This window comes from Oncorhynchus gorbuscha, linkage group LG19 (assembly GCF_021184085.1).
Source record: "Oncorhynchus gorbuscha isolate QuinsamMale2020 ecotype Even-year linkage group LG19, OgorEven_v1.0, whole genome shotgun sequence".
Classification (NCBI taxonomy): Eukaryota; Metazoa; Chordata; class Actinopteri; order Salmoniformes; family Salmonidae; genus Oncorhynchus; species Oncorhynchus gorbuscha.
In genome coordinates this window covers 22,135,662-22,161,860 of record NC_060191.1, presented here as the reverse complement: position 1 = coordinate 22,161,860, position 26,199 = coordinate 22,135,662, and the positions used below count along the sequence as shown (strand labels likewise).

General features: G+C 41.8%; 1 protein-coding gene across 5 annotated transcripts in view; it reads left to right on the top strand.

Annotated features, from left to right (window-relative positions):
- Positions 1-747: 747 nt before the first annotated feature.
- The window catches only part of LOC124005609 (diacylglycerol kinase beta-like), a 60,588-nt gene continuing 35,136 nt past the window's right edge, over positions 748-26,199 (top strand). Inside the window, exons 1-14 of one of the 5 annotated variants that reach the window (XM_046315022.1) lie at positions 748-829; positions 4,771-4,896; positions 12,835-12,911; positions 13,279-13,299; positions 13,409-13,556; positions 14,222-14,371; positions 16,148-16,197; positions 20,803-20,877; positions 21,067-21,186; positions 24,182-24,299; positions 24,508-24,596; positions 24,868-24,984; positions 25,467-25,565; positions 25,714-25,818. In XM_046315022.1, the coding sequence (XP_046170978.1) occupies positions 4,827-4,896; positions 12,835-12,911; positions 13,279-13,299; positions 13,409-13,556; positions 14,222-14,371; positions 16,148-16,197; positions 20,803-20,877; positions 21,067-21,186; positions 24,182-24,299; positions 24,508-24,596; positions 24,868-24,984; positions 25,467-25,565; positions 25,714-25,818 (1,239 nt within the window). In that variant the 5' untranslated portion in view covers positions 748-829; positions 4,771-4,826. Of the gene's footprint in view, positions 830-1,206; positions 1,428-4,770; positions 4,897-12,834; positions 12,912-13,278; positions 13,300-13,408; positions 13,557-14,221; positions 14,372-14,960; positions 15,938-16,147; positions 16,198-20,802; positions 20,878-21,066; positions 21,187-24,181; positions 24,300-24,507; positions 24,597-24,867; positions 24,985-25,466; positions 25,566-25,713; positions 25,819-26,199 lie in introns of those variants that run through there. The other 4 variants (XM_046315021.1, XM_046315023.1, XM_046315024.1 and 1 more) reach the window with 4 other exon arrangements.

Sequence of the window (26,199 nt, the reverse complement as noted above, 5' to 3'; positions counted from 1 at the left end):
CTTTGGTCCAAATAGCAGAGTAGACTGCTGGGAGGCACAGTGTGTTTTGTCCGACATGTTCTCTCTTTTGTAAGGCTGGTATATAACAGCAGCAAGTTGTTCATTCTGTATGAGTAGAAATAATGTCGCTGCTTTTCAGCAATAGCTATTATTGTATTCATATGTTGTGTGCTACCTTGGTGAACATGTGTCGTCAAACTATAATATATTGTAGCCCTCCAGTCTTTTCCCTTTGCATTTCAGCTACAGCCATAGAAAAAATGTACTGTATTTGAATTATCTAAAATGTCAAGGGCCCTGCCTATCCTTTTTCCTATTGATTCTGAATGTAATTGGCCTTGGGCTGCTGTTAAATAGCCCTCCACAGCTGCAGCACCACAGTGATGAGAGAATATTACTCCTGATTCATGTCTGTTGAACACGACACCCCCTCCCCTAGACCCCCGGCCCCTGCCCCTTTCACATCCCATCAGTTCAATCAAGAGGTATTCCCACAGGTCGCCGCGGTTACCACCTGCCTGCTGAATACTAATGGTGATAGGCGACACGGCAAAGGGAGAGAGAGACCGGAAGAAAGAAAGTGAGGGAGAGGGAAAGTGTGAGAGAGCGATAGAGAGAGTGGGAGAGAGCGTGAGGAAGAGAGAGGGAGGGAGAGAGAGAAAGAGAGAGAGAGGGAGAGAGTGAGAGAGAGAGAGAGAGAGAGAGAGAGAGAGAGAGAGAGAGAGAGAGAGAGAGAGAGAGAGAGAGAGAGAGAGCTCAGGACATCAGCCTCACCAGGGAATAGGGGAACAGAAAGAGGAGGAGAAGAGGGATAAGGGTGACGTAAGCAGTGAGTATGAGAACTGATTATCATTGCGGACAAGCGGTAGATCGTTCTGTGCTTTTTATCACTCTCTCCCTCTCTCCCTCTCTCCCTCTCTCCCTCTCTCCCTCTCTCACACACACTCACACACACTCCCCCTTTTTCTATTGGAGTTTCTATCCTCTAGCACTGACTGCTTCTAAAAAACACACACTTACACACACAAACACAGCCACACACGGATAATCTTACACACACAGCAGAGGGGGGGCGGGTCTAACACACACACACACACACACACACACACACACACACACACACACACACACACACACACACACACACACACACACACACACACACACACACACACACACACACACACACACACACACACACACACACACACACACACACACACACACACACACACCATCTGATGACAAACCCTCTACGCTCTCCTCCAGTACATTCAGCAAGGATGTGAGTGAGGGTGTGTATTCGTATGTGAGCGTGTGAGAAAGAGCAAGATGCGTGTGTGTGAGAGTGTGTAAGCGTCATCTGTTAAACATCTGTCTGGAAGACTACTCCCTGCTCCCGGCAGTTTGCCTTGGCTATCCAGCAGGTGAGTATCACCTTGATACTGCATTCTATTGTTTGTTTGTTCATTGACTGTATGTGAGTGTGTATATGTGTGTGTGTGTGTGTGTGTGTGTGTGTGTGTGTGTGTGTGTGTGTGTAATGTAGTGGGTTTATTTGTTCATGTGTAGTGTCAGCTACTCTTTAGTTGTATCGCTGGTGTCTCTTGCAGTAGAATCCTCTACCGGGGTTGGTATTACCGATGAATTCATTGATAGATACAGAGATTAAGGGAGAGGAGGACAGCAACAGTATTTGATAACCTACTGTTGCACCACTGGAAATGAATCAAGCCTATCAGTATCACAGTGCTGCTACGATAGATACTGTACACTGCTCGTGTAATTAGACTCGCAGCATTGAGAAATATGCTAAAGGGTTGAAATACTGCTGTGCTAATGTCGTTGCAGTTCTATGGATTGCAGTTCTATTATGATGAGGATATGTGCATTATACTGTATGTATACCAATGGAGGCTGGTGGGAGGAGCTATAGGAGGACGGGCTCATTGTAATGGGATGGAATGGACTAAATGGAAGGGAGTCAAACGGGGTTTCCATATGTTTTATGTGTTTGATACCGTTCCATTTATTCCATTCCAGCCATTACGTTGAGCCCGTCCTCCTATAGCTCCTCCCACCAGCCTCCAGTGATGTAAACGGATTATAAACAATAGAGAATGAGAATCATTTTGAGAATTTGTATTTTCTGTGTATCTAACACTCATATATGGAATGTATTGTAAATGTGAATTACAAGACAAATATAACAACTAGTATTTATGATAGCAATAAGTATAAGTCCTAGAGAGGGATTGCAGAGTTGCGATATGTATTTGTCACACAAGCAATAGATCGAAGATTATGGGAGGGAGTACAATGCCTATAGCGATTTGATTGACTACTGTGATTTTTCGAAGTCTAAATAGCAAAATAATGCATACATGGCACCACATTATGGTCTATTTAGTCACAGATGCTGAATGTATTTCAGAGATATACAGTATATTCTTCTTCAATCATCTGTCTATACTGTACAATTGCATCGATAATGTATAGAGTGCATTCGGAAAGTATTCAGACCCCTTTACTTTTTCCACATTTTGTTACACTACAGCCTTATTCTAAAATGGATTAAATCGTTTTTTCCCCTCATCAATCTACACACATTAAACCCATAAGGACAAAGCTAAAATATATTTTTGGGAAATTTTTGCACATTTATAAAAAATAAATAAAATAATTAAATATCACAGTATTCAGACCCTTTACTCAGTACTTTGTTGAAGCAAAGCTATCATTCGCTATCATCCAGAAGGCGAGGTCAGTACAGGTGCGTCAAAGCTGGGACCGAGAGACTGAAAAACAGCTTCTATCTCAAGGCCATCAGACTGTTAAACAGCCATCACTAGCACAGAGAGGCTGCTGCCTATAGGCATAGACTAGAAATCACTGGCCATTTTAAGGAATGGAACACTAGGCACTTTAATAATGTTTACCTATCTGGAATTTCTCATCTCATATGTATATACGGTATTCTGTACTATTCTACAGCATCTTATTCACTTAATAATGTTTACCTATCTGGAATTACTCATCTCATATGTATATACTGTATTCTATACTATTCACGGTATCTTAGTCACTTAATGTTTACATTTCTGGCATTACTCATCTCATATGTATATACTGTTTTCTATACTATTCTACTGTATCTTAGTCTGTTCCGCTCTGACATCACTCGTCCATACTGTATGTGCAGACACACACATGCACGCACACACGCATGCACTCATACTAGTACACTAATGGATGATTCCATGCCAGCTCTTTCATTAGGAAATTGTTGTGAACTGAGGTGGTAAAGTACTGTTACATGCACTTGTTGCTGTGAGGTTTTATAATTGGTCAGAGGGAATTGGGTCAAAAAGGAAGGAAGCTGGCTCTGAGACGAACACAGGTGCATTAAGAGAGCAGGGGGGAGTGGAATATTCAGCTTCAGTAGTCCACAGAACACAATACTCTAGGCTATATACTGTAGTAACCGACTACCCCAAAACACTCATGCACACACACACACACACACTCACATATGATTTATTTCCCTTTACATGAATGTGTAATGCTTTTTGAACCCTTCTCAGTAGTTAAAGTAGTTACAATGTAGAACGGATTAAGTTTACAGTAAGCATATCCTGTTTTTTGTCAACCCAGTGGGGGGTGTGTGTGTGTGTGTGTGTGTGTGTGTGTGTGTGTGTGTGTGTGTGTGTGTGTGTGTGTGTGTGTGTGTGTGTGTGTGTGTGTGTGTGTGTGTGTGTGTGTGTGTGTGTGTGTGTGTGTGTGTTGGTGGGGGGCTCTACAGCAAAGGAAAAGTGGCATAACATCTCCTCTTTTCTGACACTGTCCAATATTCTGTCACCATGGCATTGTCCATAATCAGTGATGCCAGCTGTCTGTCCCCTGGCAGCCGGCCCATCATTCTGTTGTTGTCAACAGGACATGCAGCAGTCCTGGACAATCATAACTTAAACTCCTACATGTCCCTTATACTGTCTGTCATAAATGCTTCTTTACACATAAACTAAATGTTGTCTTAGGTACAGCTGTAGGATCTTAATTTGAGCCAGTTTGCTAAAGCAGGCAACAGGAAATGTGAATTATTATGTGGATTATAATTAATGGACATTTTTGTAGGGGTTGATATATTTCTTGTAAGGGAAAACAAAGTCTGAAATTTCAGCATTTCTAGACCTCAAATACAAAGTTTGACCTCAAAGTTTTCCTGCAACAGGGTGATCAAATTAAGATCCTACATCTGTAAGTAAGAAATATGTCAAATTAATGCAGTGAGTTGTTGAGTTCATCTTGACATGCCAGTTAGCAAATTACTAGCTAGCTATAGCACATAGTGCTGGATAGTACAAGGTAGCATTAGCTTGGCTGTGAGCCATACTAAGATTAATGTACTTGTCTGATGTAATACTTATGGTAGCATGAAAAATGCATTGATTACGGGATTCAGTAATTATTATGAATCAAACAAGTCCCTAGACTCAGTCTCTAATTGACTGACAGACTGACTGATATACTTTTTGGTTACAGATGGACATAAGCATTTCTTGGTTTCTCCTAAACTATACTATACTATATTGTACTACACTATAGCAATGTAATGATGTGAGGATCAATATTCAATACATTTATGCAATTTTATGACCAGTGATGATGGAATGAATGTCAGAACCCAAACCCAATATCTTTCTGTTAACAGCCTGCCACAAAAGACTATAATGAAAGAGGCCTAACAACTTTTTCTATGTTCTGTTCCAGAGAGTGGACTGTGGGCTGATAGTTTGGGGATGTGAGGGAGAAGAGGACTCATCACAATGACCAACCAGGACAAGTGGGTCACTCTGACCCCAGCTGAATTCTCCCTTCTGCAGGAGTACGCTCAATGTAAGTCTGTGTCTCTGACAGTGGGTGTGAGTGCGTGAGCGTTTGTGTGTGTTGTGTGTGTGTGTGTGTGTGTGTGTGTGTGTGTGTGTGTGTGTGTGTGTGCGTGCGTGCGTGCGTGCGTGCGTGCGTGCGTGCGTGCGTGTGCGTGCGTGCGTGTGTGTGTATGCACGTGTACACCGTCACTTTACGCTCGCAATCAAGTTTAAACTTCGTTGAAAATTGAATCTAGTCAGGTATAAAATGTGACACTGGATTAGTAAACTACTGTAGATCCCATCTCAGGAGCATGTCCTGATCCACCTCACACAGAGAGAGATTTTATCTACTGCTTGACTACGGCAGGATAACAGAGCCCAGTTACTGTAATGGTGACTGCATAAGAGCAGAGCAGAGACTGTCTCCATGCACTGGCACTGTATTATGAAACCCAGCTTAATCCAACTTGATTTGGTGTAAAGCTCAAACAGTACAACACCCCCTCTTTCTCTGATGACTTGGAATCATCCATATGTCTGTAATCTGTTAGTGGAGCCCCTTGCTGATTTCGCAGAAAAACCAGCTCAAGCAGTACATCTGTCTGGTGCTCTGGTGCTCTTTATGATAAAACATGATCAATCATAACACAAAAGCATCCCCTGCAGGCCAAAGAGAGTTATGAACATCTTGAAGTTATTTTCAAGAACGCTACTGCAAGTATTCAGGTTTTTGTAAAATGAAAAATTTGACTGTGTATGTTTTGAGATAGATGGTTTTTCTTGCCTTCAGTGGGAATAGTGAGATATACTGAAACTTTTCTTGCATTGGTTGTTTCCAGGATTACAATTAGGTTTAGTATCATTATTATTTTCTATATTTGTTATATTTTGGTTTTAAAAAGTGTTTTTTTCGGAAAAGGGAGGATTCTCAAAAGACTTCCCACATCTCCAGAACAATAAGAACTTCCTCCCAGTGTGTCACACCCTGACCATAGAGAGCCCTTGTTTCTCTATGGTGTAGTAGGTCAGGGGCGTGACTAGTGTACTAGTTTATTTTTCTATGTTGGTGATTTGTATGAATTCCAATTAGAGGCAGCTGGTAATCGTTGTCTCTAATTGGGGATCATATTTAGGTAGCATTTTTTTGGATATTATTTTGTGTTTTGTGCATGTGGCCCCGCGTAGTCACGGTTCATTGTTCGTTTATTTGATTTTTTTTTTTTTTTTTGCTAAGCTTCACTTTATAATAAATATGTGGAACTCTACATCCGCTGCGCCTTGGTCCGTCTCTCCTCACGTACGTGACACGGTGTGTTAGAGAAGACTAAAACAACAGAGCTAATTTGAGCAGCAATAAGGACCATAAATCTATATAGCATCTTAACTGGAGGTATTTTATTAGATATTCACAGACCTCTGTCCAAATCTAAATAATGAATGTTTTTTTTGCTTGAGATCTCTTCTGCAGGCAAAGGGTTTCACTTGGCCATGACATCTCTCTCGTTAACTGCTCTACGTGTCTTGACAACATTGTTCCACTGACTATAAGCAACTCTCCAGCATATCTTTACTGTCTCTGATTCGGATGGATTTTTCTTCTTCTTCTGTAATGTTTACCAGGGGCGCAACTTTTGTTTTAGAAGTGGGGGGGACATAAAATCAGATTTAATATTGCAGTTAGATTGTGGCTTCCATCAATGTAATTGCCTGCATCATTTCTGATCTTTCAAAATGTTTTGTAAATATTTTCCATAAATGTATATATATATTTACAAAAAAATATATATGGGGATTGGAAATGATGCAGACAATTACATTGATGGAAACTACAATCTATCTGCAATATTAAAGCTGATCTACCACCTAAAATAAAATCCGGCTCCACTATAATGTTGAAAGTCTGAGAAGAGACAGGGTACGGGAACGGTGGGAAATGAGAAAGCGTGAGGGACAGTATGTGATAGAGAGATTTGGATAATCGTGTTTCAAATTGGCTCGCAGCTAGTCATTATCCCTGTGCAGCGAAAGGTTATAAAATATCCCATTCCCCGAGGTGCAACAATGGACCTTCTGCTGTTTCCACCTCTTCCTCCCTCCTTTTCAGTCCCTCCAGCTCACTTTAGCCCCCTCTCTTCTCATTAAAAGGTGAAATGAGCTCTATTGCACACTTTCCTCACTTCACATACTGCATGAGCACCAATACTCTACAGTCTACTTCACTGCAGTTATGATTTCATAATCAGAGACGATTATTAGAATGGATTGTTTTGCTTAGTGACATTGCGGTGTGTATTTTTCCAGGTGTTGTGTAAAAGAACATTGATGTGACATGTATTTTGGCCTAAAGTAACCTACGCTGGTCACCATACCAGCACACGCTCCAGCAGGTATATCTCTCTGGTCACCCCCAAAGCCAATTCCTCCTTTGGCCGCCTCTCCTTCCAGTTTTCTGCTGCCAATGACTGGAACGAACTACAAAAATCTCTGAAACTGGAAACACTTATCTCCCTCACTAGCTTTAAGCACCAGCTGTCAGAGTAGCTCCCAGATTACTGCACCTGTACATAGCCCATCTACAGTATAATTTAGCCCAAACAACTACCTTACATTTACATTTACATTTAAGTCATTTAGCAGACGCTCTTATCCAGAGCGACTTACAATCAAGGAATCTTTGTGTTGTCTGTGAATTTATATCACGACTTTTGATGTTCCTTGGTTGGGGTCTGAGCAGATTATTTGTTGCAATTGCAAACGTAATAAAATAGTGGTCCGATAGTCCAGGATTATGAGGAAAAACATTAAGATCCACAACATTTATTCCATGGGACAAAACTAGGTCCAGCGTATGACTGTTGTCCGCTGGCTACGTCCCTTCCGTCTTCAAGAGAGCGAGAGTTGCACCCCTTCTGAAAAAACCTACACTCGATCCCTCCGATGTCAACAACTACAGACCAGTATCCCTTCTTTCTTTTCTCTCCAAAACTCTTGAACGTGCCGTCCTTGGTCAGCTCTCCCGCTATCTCTCTCAGAATGACCTTCTTGATCCAAATCAGTCAGGTTTCAAGACTAGTCATTCAACTGAGACTGCTCTTCTCTGTATCACGGAGGCGCTCCGCACCGCTAAAGCTAACTCTCTCTCCTCTGCTCTCATCCTTCTAGACCTATCGGCTGCCTTCGATACTGTGAACCATCAGATCCTACTCTCCACCCTCTCCGAGTTGGGCATCTCCGGCGTGGCCCACGCTTGGATTGCGTCCTACCTGACAGGTCGCTCCTACCAGGTGGCTTGGCGAGAATCTGTCTCCTCACCATGCGCTCTCACCACTGGTGTCCCCCAGGGCTCTGTTCTAGGCCCTCTCCTATTCTCGCTATACACCAAGTCACTTGGCTCTGTCATAACCTCACATGGTCTCTCCTATCATTGCTATGCAGACGACACACAATTAATCTTCTCCTTTCCCCCTTCTGATGACCAGGTGGCGAATCGCATCTCTGCATGTCTGGCAGACATATCAGTGTGGATGACGGATCACCACCTCAAGCTGAACTTCGGCAAGACGGAGCTGCTCTTCCTCCCGGGGAAGGACTGCCCGTTCCATGATCTCGCCATCACGGTTGACAACTCCATTGTGTCCTCCTCCCAGAGCGCTAAGAACCTTGGCGTGATCCTGGACAACACCCTGTCGTTATCAACTAACATCAAGGCGGTGGCCCGTTCCTGTAGGTTCATGCTCTACAACATCCGCAGAGTATGACCCTGCCTCACACAGGAAGCGGCGCAGGTCCTAATCCAGGCACTTGTCATCTCCCGTCTGGATTACTGCAACTCGCTGTTGGCTGGGCTCCCTGCCTGTGCCATTAAACCCCTACAACTCATCCAGAACGCCGCAGCCCGTCTAGTGTTCAACCTTCCCAAGTTCTCTCACGTCACCCCGCTCCTCCGCTCTCTCCACTGGCTTCCAGTTGAAGCTCGCATCCGCTACAAGACCATGGTGCTTGCCTACGGAGCTGTGAGGGGAACGGCACCTCAGTACCTCCAGGCTCTGATCAGGCCCTACACCCAAATAAGGGCACTGCGTTCATCCACCTCTGGCCTGCTCGCCTCCCTACCACTGAGGAAGTACAGTTCCCGCTCAGCCCAGTCAAAACTGTTCGCTGCTCTGGCTCCCCAATGGTGGAACAAACTCCCTCACGACGCCAGGACAGCGGAGTCAATCACCACCTTCCGGAGACACCTGAAACCCCACCTCTTTAAGGAATACCTAGGATAGGATAAAGTAATCCTTCTCACCCCCCCTTAAAATATGTAGATGCACTATTGTAAAGTGGCTGTTCCACTGGATGTCATAAGGTGAATGCACCAATTTGTAAGTCGCTCTGGATAAGAGCGTCTGCTAAATGACTTAAATGTAAATGACTGTGACAGTGAGTGGGTCCAGAGACATGTTGGACAAAACCCACTGAGTCGATGATGGCTCCGAAAGCCTTTTGGAGTGAGTCTGTGGACTTTTCCATGTGAATATTAAAGTCACCAAAGAATATAATATTATCTGCTATGACTACAAGGTCCGATAGGAATTCAGGGAACTCAGTGAGGAACGCTGTATATGGCCCAGGAGGCCTGTAAACAGTAGCTTTAAAAAGTGATCGAGTAGGCTGCATAGAATTCATGACTAGAAGCTCAAAAGACGAAAACAGATTTTTTTTTTGTAAATTGAAATTTGCTATCGTAAATGTTAGCAACACCTCCGCCTTTGCGGGATGCACGGGGGATATGGTCACTAGTGTAGCCAGGAGGTGAGGCCTCATTTAACACAGTAAATCACATCAAGATTATGATCCGTGATTAGTTCATTGACTATAATTGCCTTTGAAGTAAGGGATCTAACATTAACTACCTCTTCCCCTAGTGTATTTATTTATTTATTTTGCTCCTTTGCACCCCATTATTTCTATTTCTACTTTGCACATTCTTCCACTGCAAATCTACCATTCCAGTGTTTTATTTGCTATATTGTATTTACTTCGCCATCATGGCCTTTTTTTGTTGCCTTTACCTCCCTTATCTCACCTCATTTGCTCACATTGTATATCGACTTATTTTTCTACTGTATTATTGACTGTATGTTTGTTTAACTCCATGTGTAACTCTGTGTTGTTGTATGTGTCAAACTGCTTTGCTTTATCTTGGCCAGGTCGCAATTGTAAATGAGAACCTGTTCTCAACTTGCCAATCTGGTTAAATAAAGGTGAAATAAATAAAAACATATTTAAAAAATGTCCTTTTAAGTGTTAGCATTAGGATGACAACTTGACAGTTTTTTGACCATATAGAGGAGTGATAAGAAAGTTAATACTTTATAACTTATTTTTGGTGGGTTTATCACATAGGCACCCAGGCACACGTTTCATGGTTTCATGTGGTCATCCTTCCAAATCTAGTCTTGTTGCTCCAGAAGCTACAATGAATGAAATGAATTCATGAATGACATTTTATTTTCGTGTCCAATCGCCATTTGGCAACCCATCCCTTAATGGATTAATTGACACATAAACAAACATTACAGTAATTCACTGTGGTAATTAAATGTTAATTATTCGTCTGGCGTTCTCCGTATGCGCATCACATAAAGAATGAAAGAAAAATGAAAAAAAGTACATTAATACATAATAGTAAGTAAGGTAATCCAAACAATAATTATATCCATAGAGCAGTAAAATAATATACAATAACATACAATAATACATATATACATACATACGGAAGTTTACATACACCTCAGCCAAATCGGAAGTTTACATACACCTCAGTAAGTCGGAAGTTTACATACACCTCAGCCAAATACATTTAAACTCAGTTTTTCAATTTCTGACATTTAATCCTAGTAAAACATTCCCTGTCTCAGGTCAGTTAGGATCACCCCTTTATTTTAAGAATGAGAAATGTCAGAATAACAGTAGAGAGAATGATTTATTTCAGTTTTTATTTCTTTCATCACATTCCCAGTGGGTCAGAAGTTTACATACGCTCAATTAGTATTTGGTAGCATTGCCTTTAAATTGTTTCACTTGGGTCAAATGTTTTGGGTACCCTTTCACAAGCTTCCCACAATAAGTTGGGTGAATTTTGAACCATTTCTCCTGACAGAGCTGGTGTAACTGAGTCAGGTTTGTAGGCCACCTTGCTCACACACGCTTTTTCAGTTCTGCCCACAAAGTTTCTATAGGGTTGAGGTCAGGGCTTTGTGATGGCCACTCCAATACATTGACTTTGTTGTCTTTAAGCCATTTTGCCACAACTTTGGAAGTATGCTTGGGGTCATTCTCCATTTGGAAGACCCATTTGCGACCAAGCTTTAACTTCCTGACTGATGTCTTGAGATTTTACTTCAATATATCAACATAATATTTATCCCTCATGATACCATCTATTTTGTGAAGTGCACAAGTCCCTCCTGCAGAAAAGCACCCCCACAACATGATGCTGCCACCCCCGTGCTTCACGGTTGGGACGGTGTTCTTCGGCTTGCAAGCCTCCCCTTTTTCCTCCAAACGTAACGATGGTCATTATGGCCAAACAGTTCTACTTTTTGTTTCATCAGACCAGAGGACATTTCTCCAAAAAGTACAATGTTTGTCCCCATGTGCAGTTGCAAATCGTAGTCTGGCTTTTTTATGGTGGTTTTGGAGCAGCGGCTTCTTCCTCGCTGGGCGACCTTTCAGGTTGTGTCGATATAGGACTCGTTTTACTGTGGATATAGATACTTTTCTAACTGTTTCCTCCAGCATCTTCACAAGGTCCTTTGCGGTTGTTCTGGGATTGATTTGCACTTTCGCACCAACGTACGTTCATCTCTAGGAGACAGAACGCGTCTCCTTCCTGAGCGGTATGATGGCTGCATGGTCCCATGGTGTTTATACTTGCGTACTGTTGTTTGTACAGATGAACGTGGTACCTTCAGACGTTTGGAAATTGCTTCCCAAGGATGAACCAGACTTGTGAAGGTCTGCAATTTGTTTCTGAGGTCTTGGCTGATATCATTTGATTTTCCCATGATGTCAAGCAAAGAGGCACTGAGTTTGAAGGTAGGCCTTGAAATACATCCACAGGTACACCTCCAATTGACTCAATTTATGTAAATTAGTCTATCAGAAGCTTCTAAAGCCATGACATCATTTTCTGGAATTTCCCAAGCTGTTTAAAGGCACAGTCAATTTAGTGATGTAAACTTCTAACCCACTGGAATTGTGATACAGTGAAATATTCTGTCTGTAAACAATTGTTGGAAATATTACTTGTGTCATCCACAAAGTAGATCTCCTAACCGACTTGCCAAAACTGTAGTTTGTTAACAAGACATTTGTGGAGTGGTTGAAAAACGAGTTTTAATGATTCCAACCTAAGTGTGTGTAAACTTCCGACTTCAAATGTACATACCATATTCAGACAAATAAATGCAGAAAAAAAAGAAACAGAAGTCCCTTGAAACCAGTCTGACACAACAAGAAGATTCATATGGTAGACAAGCCTATACACAATCTATATACACACACCATTAACCACTACAAATAACATAATGGAAGAGCTAGAATAACATAATAAAACAATGTCTACACCAGGGGCCCAAATGGACCAGTCCTGCCAGGTCACTCCTGGGACTAAACTCCCATAGTTTGAAAATACAGGAAGAGATCTTGACAGGAACCAGACCAAACGGACCAGGCAGAGGAGTCTAACCTGCTACCCGTTCCAGAGTCTGGTGATTCCCCCCTGTGATTTCGATGCGGTCTGGTGGGTGTCAGATGTGATTTCTCCTGAGCTGTGGACTGAACCTTTTTTTTTATAGACAATTAGATGAGTTCCTGCAGTGGGATCTCCCTTCACAGACATGTTGATATCATTTGCTATTTAATGGGAAGCATTTATGGTTATCACATGTGCTGAATGTTTTTCTTTTAGACTCAACCAAGAAGCTGAAAGATGTGCTGCAGGAGTTCCATGGAGACGGAGTGTTGGCGAAATATAACCCAGAGGAGGTAGTCTTTCTTCCCATAAGACACTGTTCTGACTGTTCTGGTAGTGATGTGGCATCATTAGCATTGCATGAACCATTGCAGAACTACTTTGAGGCTTCTTCGTAATGTAGACCAGTACCATCACTTCAGACTTGCTACCAATTCTTTGTCATTTTGATGTCAACAACATTCAACAATGTTATCTGTCTATATTCACCTCAAACCAATATCTTTGTTAGTTTTGGCATTTGAAATTAAGAGCCACTACTTACTTTGGTTATGGAGGGGATGCTGAAAATGTCACACCAGCTTTTCAGGATATGAGTAATTGACTTTTTAAAAGTTCGATTTATTGAGATGCCTAATGTCTTTATTCAATGCTGCATAGAAGCAAGACATACTCAATCAGGTAATGTAATTCCTTGTTCTCCCAGGCATGATATGGTAATGATATGGTTATGAAATCTTCCCTCATGGGAATTATACCAACCAGGATCATGTTCTGTGTCTTGTTTCAGGAGATTGACTTTGAAGGCTTCAAGGTCTTCATGCAGACGTTTCTGGAGAGCGAGCTGGCAGAGGAGTTCTGTCAACACCTCTTCTTATCATTCAGTAACAAGGGACCAAAACCCAGCCCCACTTCCATAGACAAGCCCAGAGTTAGTGGTAAGACCCTGCACTTCAGCTATAACCTTCAGATGACGTCCTTAAGGGGCCAACTAGCTTTTATATTGTCTGTGTGCACTGTTACTGAATTTTTAAAGCTACTTTGCCAGAAAGACCACCGCACCTTCACTTCAGACACAAACAAAGGAACAGATCAAGAAGGCCTAGAAACTATGACCTCAGCAGCAGACAAACAATCTCTCTAACACCAAATAAAAGGCTATAGTTGTTTAGGTCTGCTTTAGTTTTTACTCCTACCACAAAGAGCAGTGCCACTGGGTGATACTGTTGTAATTGGTTCAGTATTGTTAATTCTGTCGTCAGACCACCCCAGATTGCCTTGTTGTCGTGGACTGTAGCTTACAGGCAAGTCATTGAGTGCAGCGTTTGTAGCATCAGCTTGTACTTTTTCACAAAATGTGTCCTGAGGTACTAACTACAATCTTCACAAACTAAAACTGTGCCTTCTAGTCAACATTTACTACCGTAATATTGGCAAAAACTACACCTATATAACATCTGCAATCAATTTCACAACATGAATTTAGATTTATTGGTAGACAGTTTGAAAGACAGTTTGAGGTTGACATTAGAGGCATAAGCTCAGCAATGATCATAACCGGCCTACATTTTGACCTTCTTCTCTGGCCTTCTTCTCTCTGCAGGCCTCAAGTTGATCAAAGGGAACTCGACCCCTCTGAAGGTGCCCCCTCTACCCAGGACTCTGCCCAGACCTCTAGGCATGGTTCAACTGAAGGACATCGTCTGCTACCTCTCACTGCTGGAGGGTGGCCGACCCGAGGACAAACTGGAGTGTGAGGACTCATTATTATTTTTCCTCTGAAAGGGGAATATACTGGAGCTCCTTTGGCTATAATGTTATTTTGGGGTTTACCCATGAGAAAAATGACATTTATGTACCGTAAATACAAACACTCATAGCCAAACAAGTTAGAGCTTCGTCCCAATATGCTGCTCTATATTTCCCATTACCTAAGCAGGAGCAGCAGGTTACCCCTTTCGCTGTAGTCTACTTGAATCATTATGTTTACTGAAAGCCCTTATTAGCGTTGCCATGGTATCTCTTTATTCCACTTAAACTTTAGATGTGTACTTATTTATTTATGACATTATATTAGATAATTGAACATCGGACTTTTTATGTGTTCTTATAATTCTCATCCAACTGCTGAATAATTGAAGAGCAGAGCCGTTCATTAAAAATTAAGTGTGTTCATAATTTAGCAGGTCTGGCCCAGGGAGCACATTGGTTTAGCCTTGGATGCTACAGTATCTCTCCTTGCAGAGAGAATCCCACTCTGCCCAACCTACATCTCATGACTGTGGGTCGCTTTGGATAAAAGCGTCTGCTAAATGGCATATATTATTATTATTATTATCTCCTTCAGTCTGGCCTCGCTGATGTCTTGGGGTGCTAACAGGCCCCCTGCTGGTTCTTCTAAGAATGACTGGTTTCAATTCACACTTACAGTACATTCACTTTAGCTGCTATATCTGTAGGTCTAAATTCGTTGTGCAAAGTCAGGGAATGCATGGCAAAAAGAGAAACATCTCAAAAGTGAGTATTGATCATCATCAGTAGCAAGCTAAATTCCCTTGGTTCTGTATGACTGAGGAAATATACCCTGTCACTACAGTGGATTCAGTAAAACTTACTGCAACTAGTATTAGTTCAGCTTTGAAGAGCAGGTGAGGACAACGACAAATAACAGTCTTTATACTGTAGGTTCATATGGTTAGACAACTTAGCTCTATGCTTTTTTTGAGTGACTTCACTGCATGCTATTCCTCCCATCTCTCTATACACCATCACCTTCCTGTGGCCACGTTGGATTACCACCACAAACACCTTCCCAGCTCCAGCAGAGTTCCCAATCCTCCAGGCATCTACCTCACTTCCCCTTCCTCCTGACCGCACCACAGCAGGAAGCTGTCAATTAGCTCCTAATTAGTGTCTGACAAACAGCAGTTTGACGTCAACCCCATATGAAATTAACAACCCTCCTCTTCGAGTCCTTAGTGAACTCACCGGCTCACCCTCCTCAATCCAGCTGGGTTTGTCACGAGCCGCACCACTACTGATATTGGGGGAGGGGGTAGGTTCATGCGGAGACTGGGCTAAAAACACTTTTCCACGTATTGGAAACATCCATTAGTATGTAAATTACTTAGGGCAGAGGAGTGTGTTGTCATGATTATATTACTATAGTAATATGGTGTGTTTGTGTGTGTAATCTCTGTCAGTCACACTTGTATTGGATAGCCAATCACTGTTCTGTTGAGGTAGCTGCCTGTTTCCATGGTGACGGTATTGAGTGGTGGCTGGGGGCTAGTGGAGGAACCAATCAAACTTCAACACTGTGAGGCTAAGAACACTTTTATGTGGGGAAACATTGCTTTGAATTGATGGGAGCTGATTGTACCCTTAAAAAATAAAGGAAGTTTTAGTTCTTCGACATAGTAAAGTGCATCCGTGAAACTAAATTGGTCGTAAAAATGTGTCTCAATGACATCTATTGCCTCTAAAACACCAATTGAAACTCATAAATGTTTGATCTCTTTCTCCACAGTTATGTTTCGTCTCTATGATACTGATGGGAATGGGTCTCTGGATAGTTCGGTAATCATTTTTCCTTCTTCATATGTGTTCAAAAAATATGCCAAACAAATTATTTGAACACAGCCTTACATGAAACATCATCTTTGTTATTTGCTAAAGCCTATACCAGAGCCATGTTTGGTTCTGTCCTATACATGCCATGTTATTTACTGCACTGAAAAACGATTGGTGCTGCAACCATGAACTCAAGGGTAGATTTAACATAGTAAATGTAAATCCGTGACACTCCAATTAGAATGATATGTTAAGTATGGTATGGTACGTATTAATTTGTGGATGTATGTCATCCATTTCGCATGATGTGTTACACATTTGCAATACGTGTGATATGTTACGAATTCCAATTTGTTGTGGCTAACATTAGCTAGGTGGCTAACGCTAACGTTAGCTAGGTGGCTACCATTAGCAAGGCTAGGGGTTAGGGTAAGGTGACCAGATTTCTGAAATAAAAACCGGGGACATTTCCAGTTTGACAGTCAAACGTTATTATCTATGAAATGAAGAAGGGGGACAATTCCGGTTTCATGTATTTAGTCCAACAGGCACACTGTGATAGAGAAAACAACTATACTACAGAAACACTACAGACAAGACAGAACTGATCTGAACAGCCATTCAGTGGTCCTGGTAGTCTGGGTAGAATAAGAGCAGAAAAGAACATGAGCAAAATAGAAAAAACAGACAATAGTATATGTGAAATGCTTAACATAATAAAGAAATACGATTATGAGATTGTTAAACTACATAATATACTTATACCAACCTAATCTGTATATTTCTCAGAAGAAGGTATTTTCTTCAGGATTGCTCTGTCTTTGTCCAGCTTCTCCATTAACTCCTGGCGCAGGGGAGGTTGAAGTTTGTCATCACAATAAGCATGGCCTTGATGGTAGGAACAGTGAACCTATTTCTTGCTGCTGTCCATATATCATTCATTTGGGAGAACACTCTCTCGACTGGTGCATTACTTCCAGGTAAGCACATGACAACAGACGCTAATCAGCCACGTTAGTGTGTGGGATGTCATTCTCTTTGAAGTGGGTAACCACCGTGCTCCATCTCTGACTAAGCAGTGTCTCAGATGTTTTCCATTCTTCAAGCGATCCCCCCTTTATGATCTCTTGCAGGCCAGTAACCTCGTCAAACAATGCATCCTCATTGATGGTCACATTGGGGCATTTTTCCTGCAGTGTGGCTGCTGCCTTCTAGATCTCTTCATGCTGAGGTTGCCTTTTTAACAGGAGACAATGTAAATCTTTTAGATTATCTGTGTGCTTTCCCCAATGCTTGCAAGTAGTTCACAGCCGTAGTGAAGAACGATTGGGATGTTTTGGGAAAGCTCTCCTTAGACATTGCTTAATGTTCCTCTAGCTCTCTCAGAAGTCCTCTGACCAAAACTGGAATGAAGTTGTCATCACGTCTTGCAGTCAATTTTGCCTCAACGTTTCTCAGAATTGCAGCTGACTCCACAGCACTTTGCCTGGCCTCCAAGCATCTTGATCGTGTCACTGAATACGGTCAGGTTTCCATTTCAATGGCACATACATTTTCAGCACTCTTTCTAGAGCAGGGAGCATGGACAGCCAGCGAACATTGCTGTGTCCTAAAATGTTATGGTACTCCTGGCCAACAATGTCACAAATGCTCTTCAGTCTTTCTACTCTGATGGTGAAAATATCCAAATATCTTTGTGAGCAAGGTACTCAACAACAAGGGGAATCATATCCAAAGCTGTTCTGGCCGTGTTATGAATGATGTGGGCAGGACAACCTAAGCCAATCACCTCCCGCTGCAGAGCATTTTTAACTTTGGTATGGACATTGACCCTCCCCAGCCTATTCAGTCCTCCAAAGTTGGTATTTGTGTTGTCGGCAGAGAATGCCATGACTTTGTTTTCCAGGTAAAGTTTTGGGAAGACCACCAGGGAGCTCAGCTGCAATTTCCTCTGCTTTTTCTCCTTTCAATTCAACAAAATCAAGCAGTTTTGTTTCCACAGATGTGCTTCCATCATATATCTTACAATATCTTACTACTATTAGCAGCAACTTTACATGTCCATGATTGGACACCTCAATGGACAGGGACACATTCAACCTGGTCTAGGTCCTGTGTTACCAAAGTAGTTGCCCATGGTGCTAACACGTTACTCACTATGGCGTCACATTTTTTCCTAGCACGTGAACTTTGGCTCATAAATCTTTCGTGTCAGTTCTACTGTGCAGTCCATAGATCTGTAACTATGATTGTGTCGCATAGTGTGGTACGCAAAGACACCCTCCTGCACAGCTAAATCATATTATTCTTGGGAAGGTTCTACCTTCTTGAAGAATGTGGTGACTGAGGGCATACCAACACGGGCAATCAGAGAGGCTTTATGCTTTTTGGTCTGTTGATGTTCTACCACTGCCGTTATTCCCCAGCTGCCAATTGAAAAAGAGGAATTACAAAGGGTGCAGTGAACCATTCTATCGTCTTGACCTGAGCTTATAAATGGAAATTCTCTCATCATGTTGTCATTAAAATGACATTTCAGTTTCTTGGAAAGAGCCATTGTACCTCCTCTGTGTGCTCTTCTTCACTCACTTTGTGTCACTCTTCTTACTCTCTTTCTTCCTTTCCTTCTCTTTACCTCACTCTTCCACACTCTCCTCGCGTCACTCTTTTTACTCCCTTCATTTTTCATTCTAACTCTCTTCTCCTTCCTCTCTAATCTTTAATAATAAATAGTACACTAATAGATCAAATACTTTGGTTAACAGATTTCCATTGCTTGCCTCATTTTTGTATTTTATCTTAAAAACATTGTTTGAAATAATAAATTGGCAGGCTCTGTAATCATATCACCTTTCCTATCACCTTTCCTCCTCTCCCTCGTTCACTCTTCTTCCTATCCAGTCTTATTCCTCTCCACTCTCTAACAGAAAACATAATGGTAATGTTGTCCATGAAAATGTCTAAATATATTTTCACAAACCATTAAAATTTTAATCAACAAATAAATATTCAAATAATTAATTGTGCATTATCTTAATATAATCATATTTTCAAATTAGCCCGTTCACTGCATGTTTACATGTCAACCTTTTTTTTTACCTAGCTACCAGTAGTTACCTAACCTATAACTAGCTAATTTAGTCTACATACTGTAGCTAATGTTAGCTAGCATAACCTATTTAAAACCGTATAGAGCAGATCATCTATCTATTGTCACGTTCTGACCTTAGTTCCTTTGTTTTTGTCTTTTAGTATGGTCAGGGCATGAGTTGGGGTGGGCAGTCTGTTTGTTTTTCTATGTTGGTTTTTGAGTTCGGCCTAGTATGGTTCTCAATCAGAGGCAGCTGTCAATTGTTGTCCATGATTGAGAATCATACTTAGGTAGGCTGGGGTTCACTTTTGGTTTGTGGGTGTTTGTTTCCGTGTGAGTGTTTGGGCCACACGGTACTGTTTCATTTTGTTCACATCGTTTATTGTTTTGTTCCAGTGTTCAGTTTGTTTATTAAAAAGACATGAACACTTACCACGCTGCACCTTGGTCCTCCTCTCTATCTCCAGACGACAGCCGTTACATCTCTATAATAATCTGTGACATTATAACATCACTAGGTAGTATCTCAAACGATTGTAACTCACCTGGCTTGAAAAGACGTTTGTGGTGATGTTGTGGATTCATATGACACTTGCTAGTTTCTGGCCAAGTGTTCCACAGGAGTTTTCTCTATTACTAGCGCTAGCAAGTAGAAGCAAGTAGAAGAAGAAGAGTGAATGAAGCTGCTATAGCGAGCAGGGGTTAAGGTTAGAGTTAATATTAGGGTGGTTAAGGTTAGGGGAAGGGTTAGCTAACATGCTTGTAGTTGCAAAGTAGCTAACAAGTAGTAAGTTGTTGTAAATTTGCTGATTAGCTAAAATGCTAAAGTTGTCTGTGATGAAATTCTAACACGCAATCCTTTTGGGTTGCAAGACGTTTGCGTTATAAGTCTACCCATCCAACCCGACCAACCACCCTGCTTTCGTTTTTGCCTTAAGTAACCTCGTGTCTTATGTAACTATACCAAGCATAACATATCATACTAATTTGAGTGTCCCAGATATATTTTACTATGTTACGTCTAGTCTATGAGACCATGCTGGGTACAATGGTACATGATAGCTACCTAATGTTCTATAAATACAATTCTGCAGTAGAGGACCTTCTGGAAATCTGAATCTTACCTTTATCTCATTCTAACCATGACACTGACACATGGAAATGTAGAATATCTTGTACAATATAATCTAAAGTAACATTACACAAGCCCTCTAAAAAGCTTGGGCTTGTTACGGAGGAGCAGGCGGGTAAATGTCTCATGTTCATTGCTCTGGTCTGCATGTGATGACTCTCCCACTACACGATAATTGCCCTCCCGTAGGGCAACCATTGTAATTAAGTCATCAAGCCTGTATCAGTTTTCAAGCTGCTTTTGTTGTGCATTGTACAACTCATTTGGAGAGAGAAGATTGTACCAACTGACCAACTGACATGCTGTTCATCAGTCTAAAACCATAAATTAAAGAATGGCTATTGTATCATAGGTATATTTTGATGCAAGATTGGTTTTCCACTTCTAGGAACTGGATCACATCATCTCTCAAATGATGCATGTTGCTGAGTACTTGGAATGGGATGTGACAGAACTGAAGCCGGTAAAATGCGTATTTTTTCATAAACATTTAATATACTGCAGATCCATAGACATAAAGCTCTAGGGCCCGCTAGTTTCAGTTATATGAATAACAAGAAAATACTGTAACTTTGTATAGCTTGAATGAGGGTGTCATATATAATCTGTGTTGACCGATCCCACTGTACTGTCTCTGATTGGTTGTGAGTAGATTCTGCAGGAGATGATGCAGGAGATTGACTATGACCATGACGGCACAGTGTCTCTGGAGGAGTGGATCCAGGGAGGCAGCACGACCATCCCCCTGCTGGTGCTACTGGGCCTAGAGACGGTGAGTAGTCACGAATGTGTTACCGAAACATCATCACTGTTGTTACTTTCAATGGCAAATGTTCTAGACCGGAGCCAAAGCGATTGTCTATGTATGGCTCTGAAGTATCCAGTTCTGGTCCTGGATGGCCAGAGTGTGTGCAGGACTGCAAGTACCTCTCAAGCAAGAATTTAGCTAAAACCAGCTGCAGGCAGGTTTGGAAGTCTCTTTGTTATTGGTAACTTATTTACTGCCATTCAAGCAAAAACTGTTGATCCTGCGCAGATTGCATTTTCTTTTCTTTTGAAATTTTACCCCCTTTTCTCCCCAATTTCGTGGTATCCAATTGTTAGTAGTTACTATCTTGTCTCTTCGCTACAACTCCCGTACGGGCTCGGGAGAGACCAAGGTTGAAAGCCATGCGTCCTCTGAAACACAACCCAACCATGTGTCCTCCGAAACACAACCCGACCAAGCCGCACTGCTTTAACACTCTTTAACACTGCACGCATCCAACCCGGAAGCCAGCCGCACCTGGTGACCTGGCACCTGGCCAGCCGCACCTGGCCAGCCGCACCTGGCCAGCCGCACCTGGTGACCTGGTTAGCGTACACTGCGCCCGGCCAGTCACAGGAGTCGCTGGTGCACGATGAGACAAGGATATCCCTACTGGCCGAACCCTCCCTAACAATGCTAGGCCAGTTGTACATCGCCCCACGGACCTCCCGGCCTCGGCCGGCTGCGACAGAGCCTGGGCGTGATCCCAGAGTCTTTGGTGGCACAGCCACCCGGGAGGCCCCCTAGATTGCATTTTCAACCAGCAACTGGGTCGTTACACAAAGTGGGTGCCTTTTACGTGTCCCGTTAATATTTTAAGTAGGAATTGTGCACCAATATTGAATTTTAAAATAATGTTATATTAAATGAAGTGCCCTTTAATATAGACCACATGAGGAATTCAATATATCGTATTTTTAATATGAATAAAGGCATTTTCACGTCCCTCCATCCACCCTGTGTCACTTCTATGAAGATTTAAATCTACTTCATCCCAAAATGTATCACAGTATCATTATTGTAAAGCCCTAGTTATTTTTGTTGCTTTGACAAAGTCATCTCTGAAGATGATGGTTTTTTTGTGATTAGTGATTCATTTACGCATTTCCCTCATTTTCAGGAGAAACCTGTTGCGTGAACTGAACTTGTTTCAATATGGTGAAACTCCTCCTTTGGAAAAATGTTTTTCTAAAGAAACAATGAACATCAAATAGTCATCAAATAGTGTACAAGCAGGAGAGCTGGTTCTACTCTTTTTGCCGATTTTTCTGGTGTTTTGTGGTAGAAAAAGGAGCTGGTCGGGCGTAACACATCAACCCAGGCTAGAAATGTTTTAGATGTTACATTTTTTTATGAAGCTTGCATTCAGTTGCCACTCCCTGTTGCACACAACAAACTTGCATTCCTCATGCCACACAGGGATTTATGGCTGATTTAAGATGAAATCGTCATTCCTGTTACATTCCACTCTGTTACTTTATTTGACACATAATAGGTACTTACCTTAGTCGTTTTTGTTATTTTACCTCTTGAGAAAGCATGTGCTCTTTGTTTCAGAATGTTAACATTCTCAGTACCTCCAGGCTCTGATCAGGCCCTACACCCAAATAAGGGCACTGCGTTCATCCACCTCTGGCCTGCTCGCTTCCCTACCATTGAGGAAGTACAGTTTCCGCTCAGCCCAGTCAAAACTGTTCGCTGCTCTGGCTCCCCAATGGTGGAACAAACTCCCTCACGACGCCAGGACAGCGGAGTCAATCACCACCTTCCGGAGACACCTGAAACCCCACCTCTTTAAGGAATACCTACGATAGGATAAAGTAATCCTTCTCACCCCCCTTAAAATATTTAGATGCACTATTGTAAAGTGGCTGTTCCACTGGATGTCATAAGGTGAATGCACCAATTTGTAAGTCGCTCTGGATAAGAGCGTCTGCTAAATGACTTAAATGTAAATGTAAGTGTTAACATGAGGTGAAAACAAACGTCTTTTTTGACCAAGTTGCACTTTTTTACAGGCACCGGATTGGTGGAACGACCCAACTATCAGGAAATAACACAGAAACAAATTTACAGTGTTATTTTCATCAGCTGTTGTATAATATGATACAAAACACAGACAAAACATCATTTTGACTGCACTGGGCCTTTAAACCCTCTGTAGCCTGATTCACACTACCAGGCCAAACCGAGCCAAAGCCAGCTGTGTTAGGCCAGCCTGGTTCCTCGTCCACCATAGTTGCTGTAACCGTGCTGGAAAGGACAATGTGGGGAAAAAAATATTTGAGCCAGCACAGCATGTTTGGGGTGGGCCCTATTTTGTGAATCAGGTACAAGGTCTGGACATTCCCACCACTGCCTAACTACCCAATAGCTTCGTCAGATGGCACCACTGTTGTCCTAGCTCTCTTTGTCCACTAGATGGAGTCATCTTTTCAGTTTTTTGCTGCCTTGTCTTCAATGATCTTGAACAAGCCGTCACTTATCACAATGCTAATGAGACAGTTTCTTACAGTGTCGTCAGACTGTCATTTTGCTGTGATTGACATAATAGATGACATGATTAATGACACAGGATTAAAGGGAAGAACCCGGGCAATCCTCCCCACTAAAGTTGATGGCTTTGGAGAACAGTAAAAAATTAGCAAAATCTTTCACATGGGCCACATTCAGTTGCCAAACGTTGTCGAACGCTGCAGATCAAAATGCCACGAATAGAGCCGATGTGAATCCTTATTGTACATGTCAGAGAGGCATGTTTGTTTTACATGGCCTATTTATATCTGCCATATACACCTGCATTGCTTGCTGTTTGGGGTTTTAGGCTGGGTTTCTTTCTGTACAGCACTTTGAGATATCAGCTGATGTACGAAGGGCTATATAAATACATTTTGATTTGATATAACGAATGACCCAATTATCCAGTCAATAATTAACCAATCAATCATCTTCCCTTTAGAATGTGAAAGACGATGGGCAGCATGTGTGGAGACTGAAGCACTTCAACAAGCCTGCCTACTGTAACCTGTGTCTGAACATGCTTATAGGCCTGGGCAAGCAAGGGCTGTGCTGCTCATGTGAGTATGGTAACAGTAACACTTGTTTCCTCATGTCTACTCTCATTTTTGCCATTCATACACTTTTTCATCATTAAGAAGGCATTTTTGTGATCCAAATCGCCCCCTGAAAATGTGAATCTCCAACCTCAATTTAATGTTTGCAATTTTTTAATTGTTTTTGTGATGTTTTTTGTTGTTGTCAAAATGTGTGTTCCACCTCTCCCAGTCTGCAAGTACACTGTCCATGAGCGCTGTGTGGCCCGTGCTCCTCTGTCGTGCATCAAAACCTACGTCAAGAGCAAGAAAAACATAGAGGTGCATCCAATTGGAGTGTTTACTAATCGGCACGATCGGATCAGCGATGCTCCACGGAGCTTAGATCCAGGGCTCCTTCCCCACTAATGGAATTAAACAAGTCATTCTGATATTAAGCATAGCTAATTACAATATTTAGTCTGGTTTAAATACATGCCCAATACACAAACAACATTGTTACATTTTTCTTTCTTTCTTTACTATTATGGATATCTCACTTGTTGTCTGTTCTGCTTTCCTCCTCTGTTTCTCTCTGTTTCTCGCTCCACAGGTGATGCACCATTTCTGGGTGGAGGGAAACTGCCCGACCAAGTGTGACAAGTGTCACAAAACCATTAAGTGTTACCAGGGTCTGACTGGGCTTCACTGTGTGTGGTGCCAAATCACGGTACAACCCCCCTCCCTCCCCACCCCCCCAGGAGAATCAGCCACCTCCTCATTATTTTCCACTGTATCTTGCTGTTTATGATTTATTTTTTGCACCTTTTATCCGAGTCCTCTCACTTTACCAATTTACACCAAGTAACAGTTATTTCCAGTATTCTGCAAATGGAAAATAAACCACAGTTAAAATGTGTTTTGATATCAGTCTTTTTTAAATAAACCCAATGTTAGGAGTTGTGTTATTGTAAATTACACAACATGCTCTTGCTTTTTACTCAACAGCACTTGGCGTTTAGCTAAAAACAATTCTACTTAGCTGATACAAACTGAACGTTATATTTTATTGTCCCCATACATTTTAAAGGAACTGGACTATATTATCAAATTACAAATGACAATCGAATGAAAGGTAACATTGAATAATATTTTATGATCTTGAATGTCACCCTGATACTAATATGGTTGTAATTGATTCCCCTCATCCAGCTTCATAATAAGTGTGCCTCCCATGTGAAACCTGAGTGTGACTGTGGACCACTGAAGGACCATGTCCTGCCCCCCAACACAATCTGTCCTGTTATACTGGTGAATTTAACTTTCAACATGATACCATATTCTGCTTATATACAAATTTACCACAGGATAGCTTTATCATACGTAGATCACAGTTTCCCATATTTTTGATAACGTGCATTAGATTGTTTTCAAGATGTCTGTGCACTTTGACCCCCAGGAAAGACAGTCTATGGTGAGGAAAGATTCCAGATCCAGCCAATCAGGGGGCAGAGGGAAGATGCAGAGAGCCAACTCAGTCACAGTGGATGGCCAAGGACTACAAGTGACAATCCAAACATTTTTCTTTTTCTTCTATAGAAGCACCAGGATAACATTTAGTAGAATTTAGTGAAAAATGTGTACTTTAAATTGAAATTTCGATTCTAACCACAATTTAGACTTTGATGGGCGCAGGATAATATAAAATTACTCTGTTAGGATTAATATGAGATTAGTTTCTACTGGTGAACAAAACAAGAATCAGCTCCATCCAAATCCTCCCTAATATCTAACAGACAGACAACCGGTGACAATCAACCTGAATCATCTCCCCGCCACATCCATCTCTGCCTTCTCCGGCTAACCAGCATAATAATCAGGATTATTATTTATAATTAGAGGAAGTAATGGATCACTCCTGGCTGGACAGGGAGCTCATTAATCC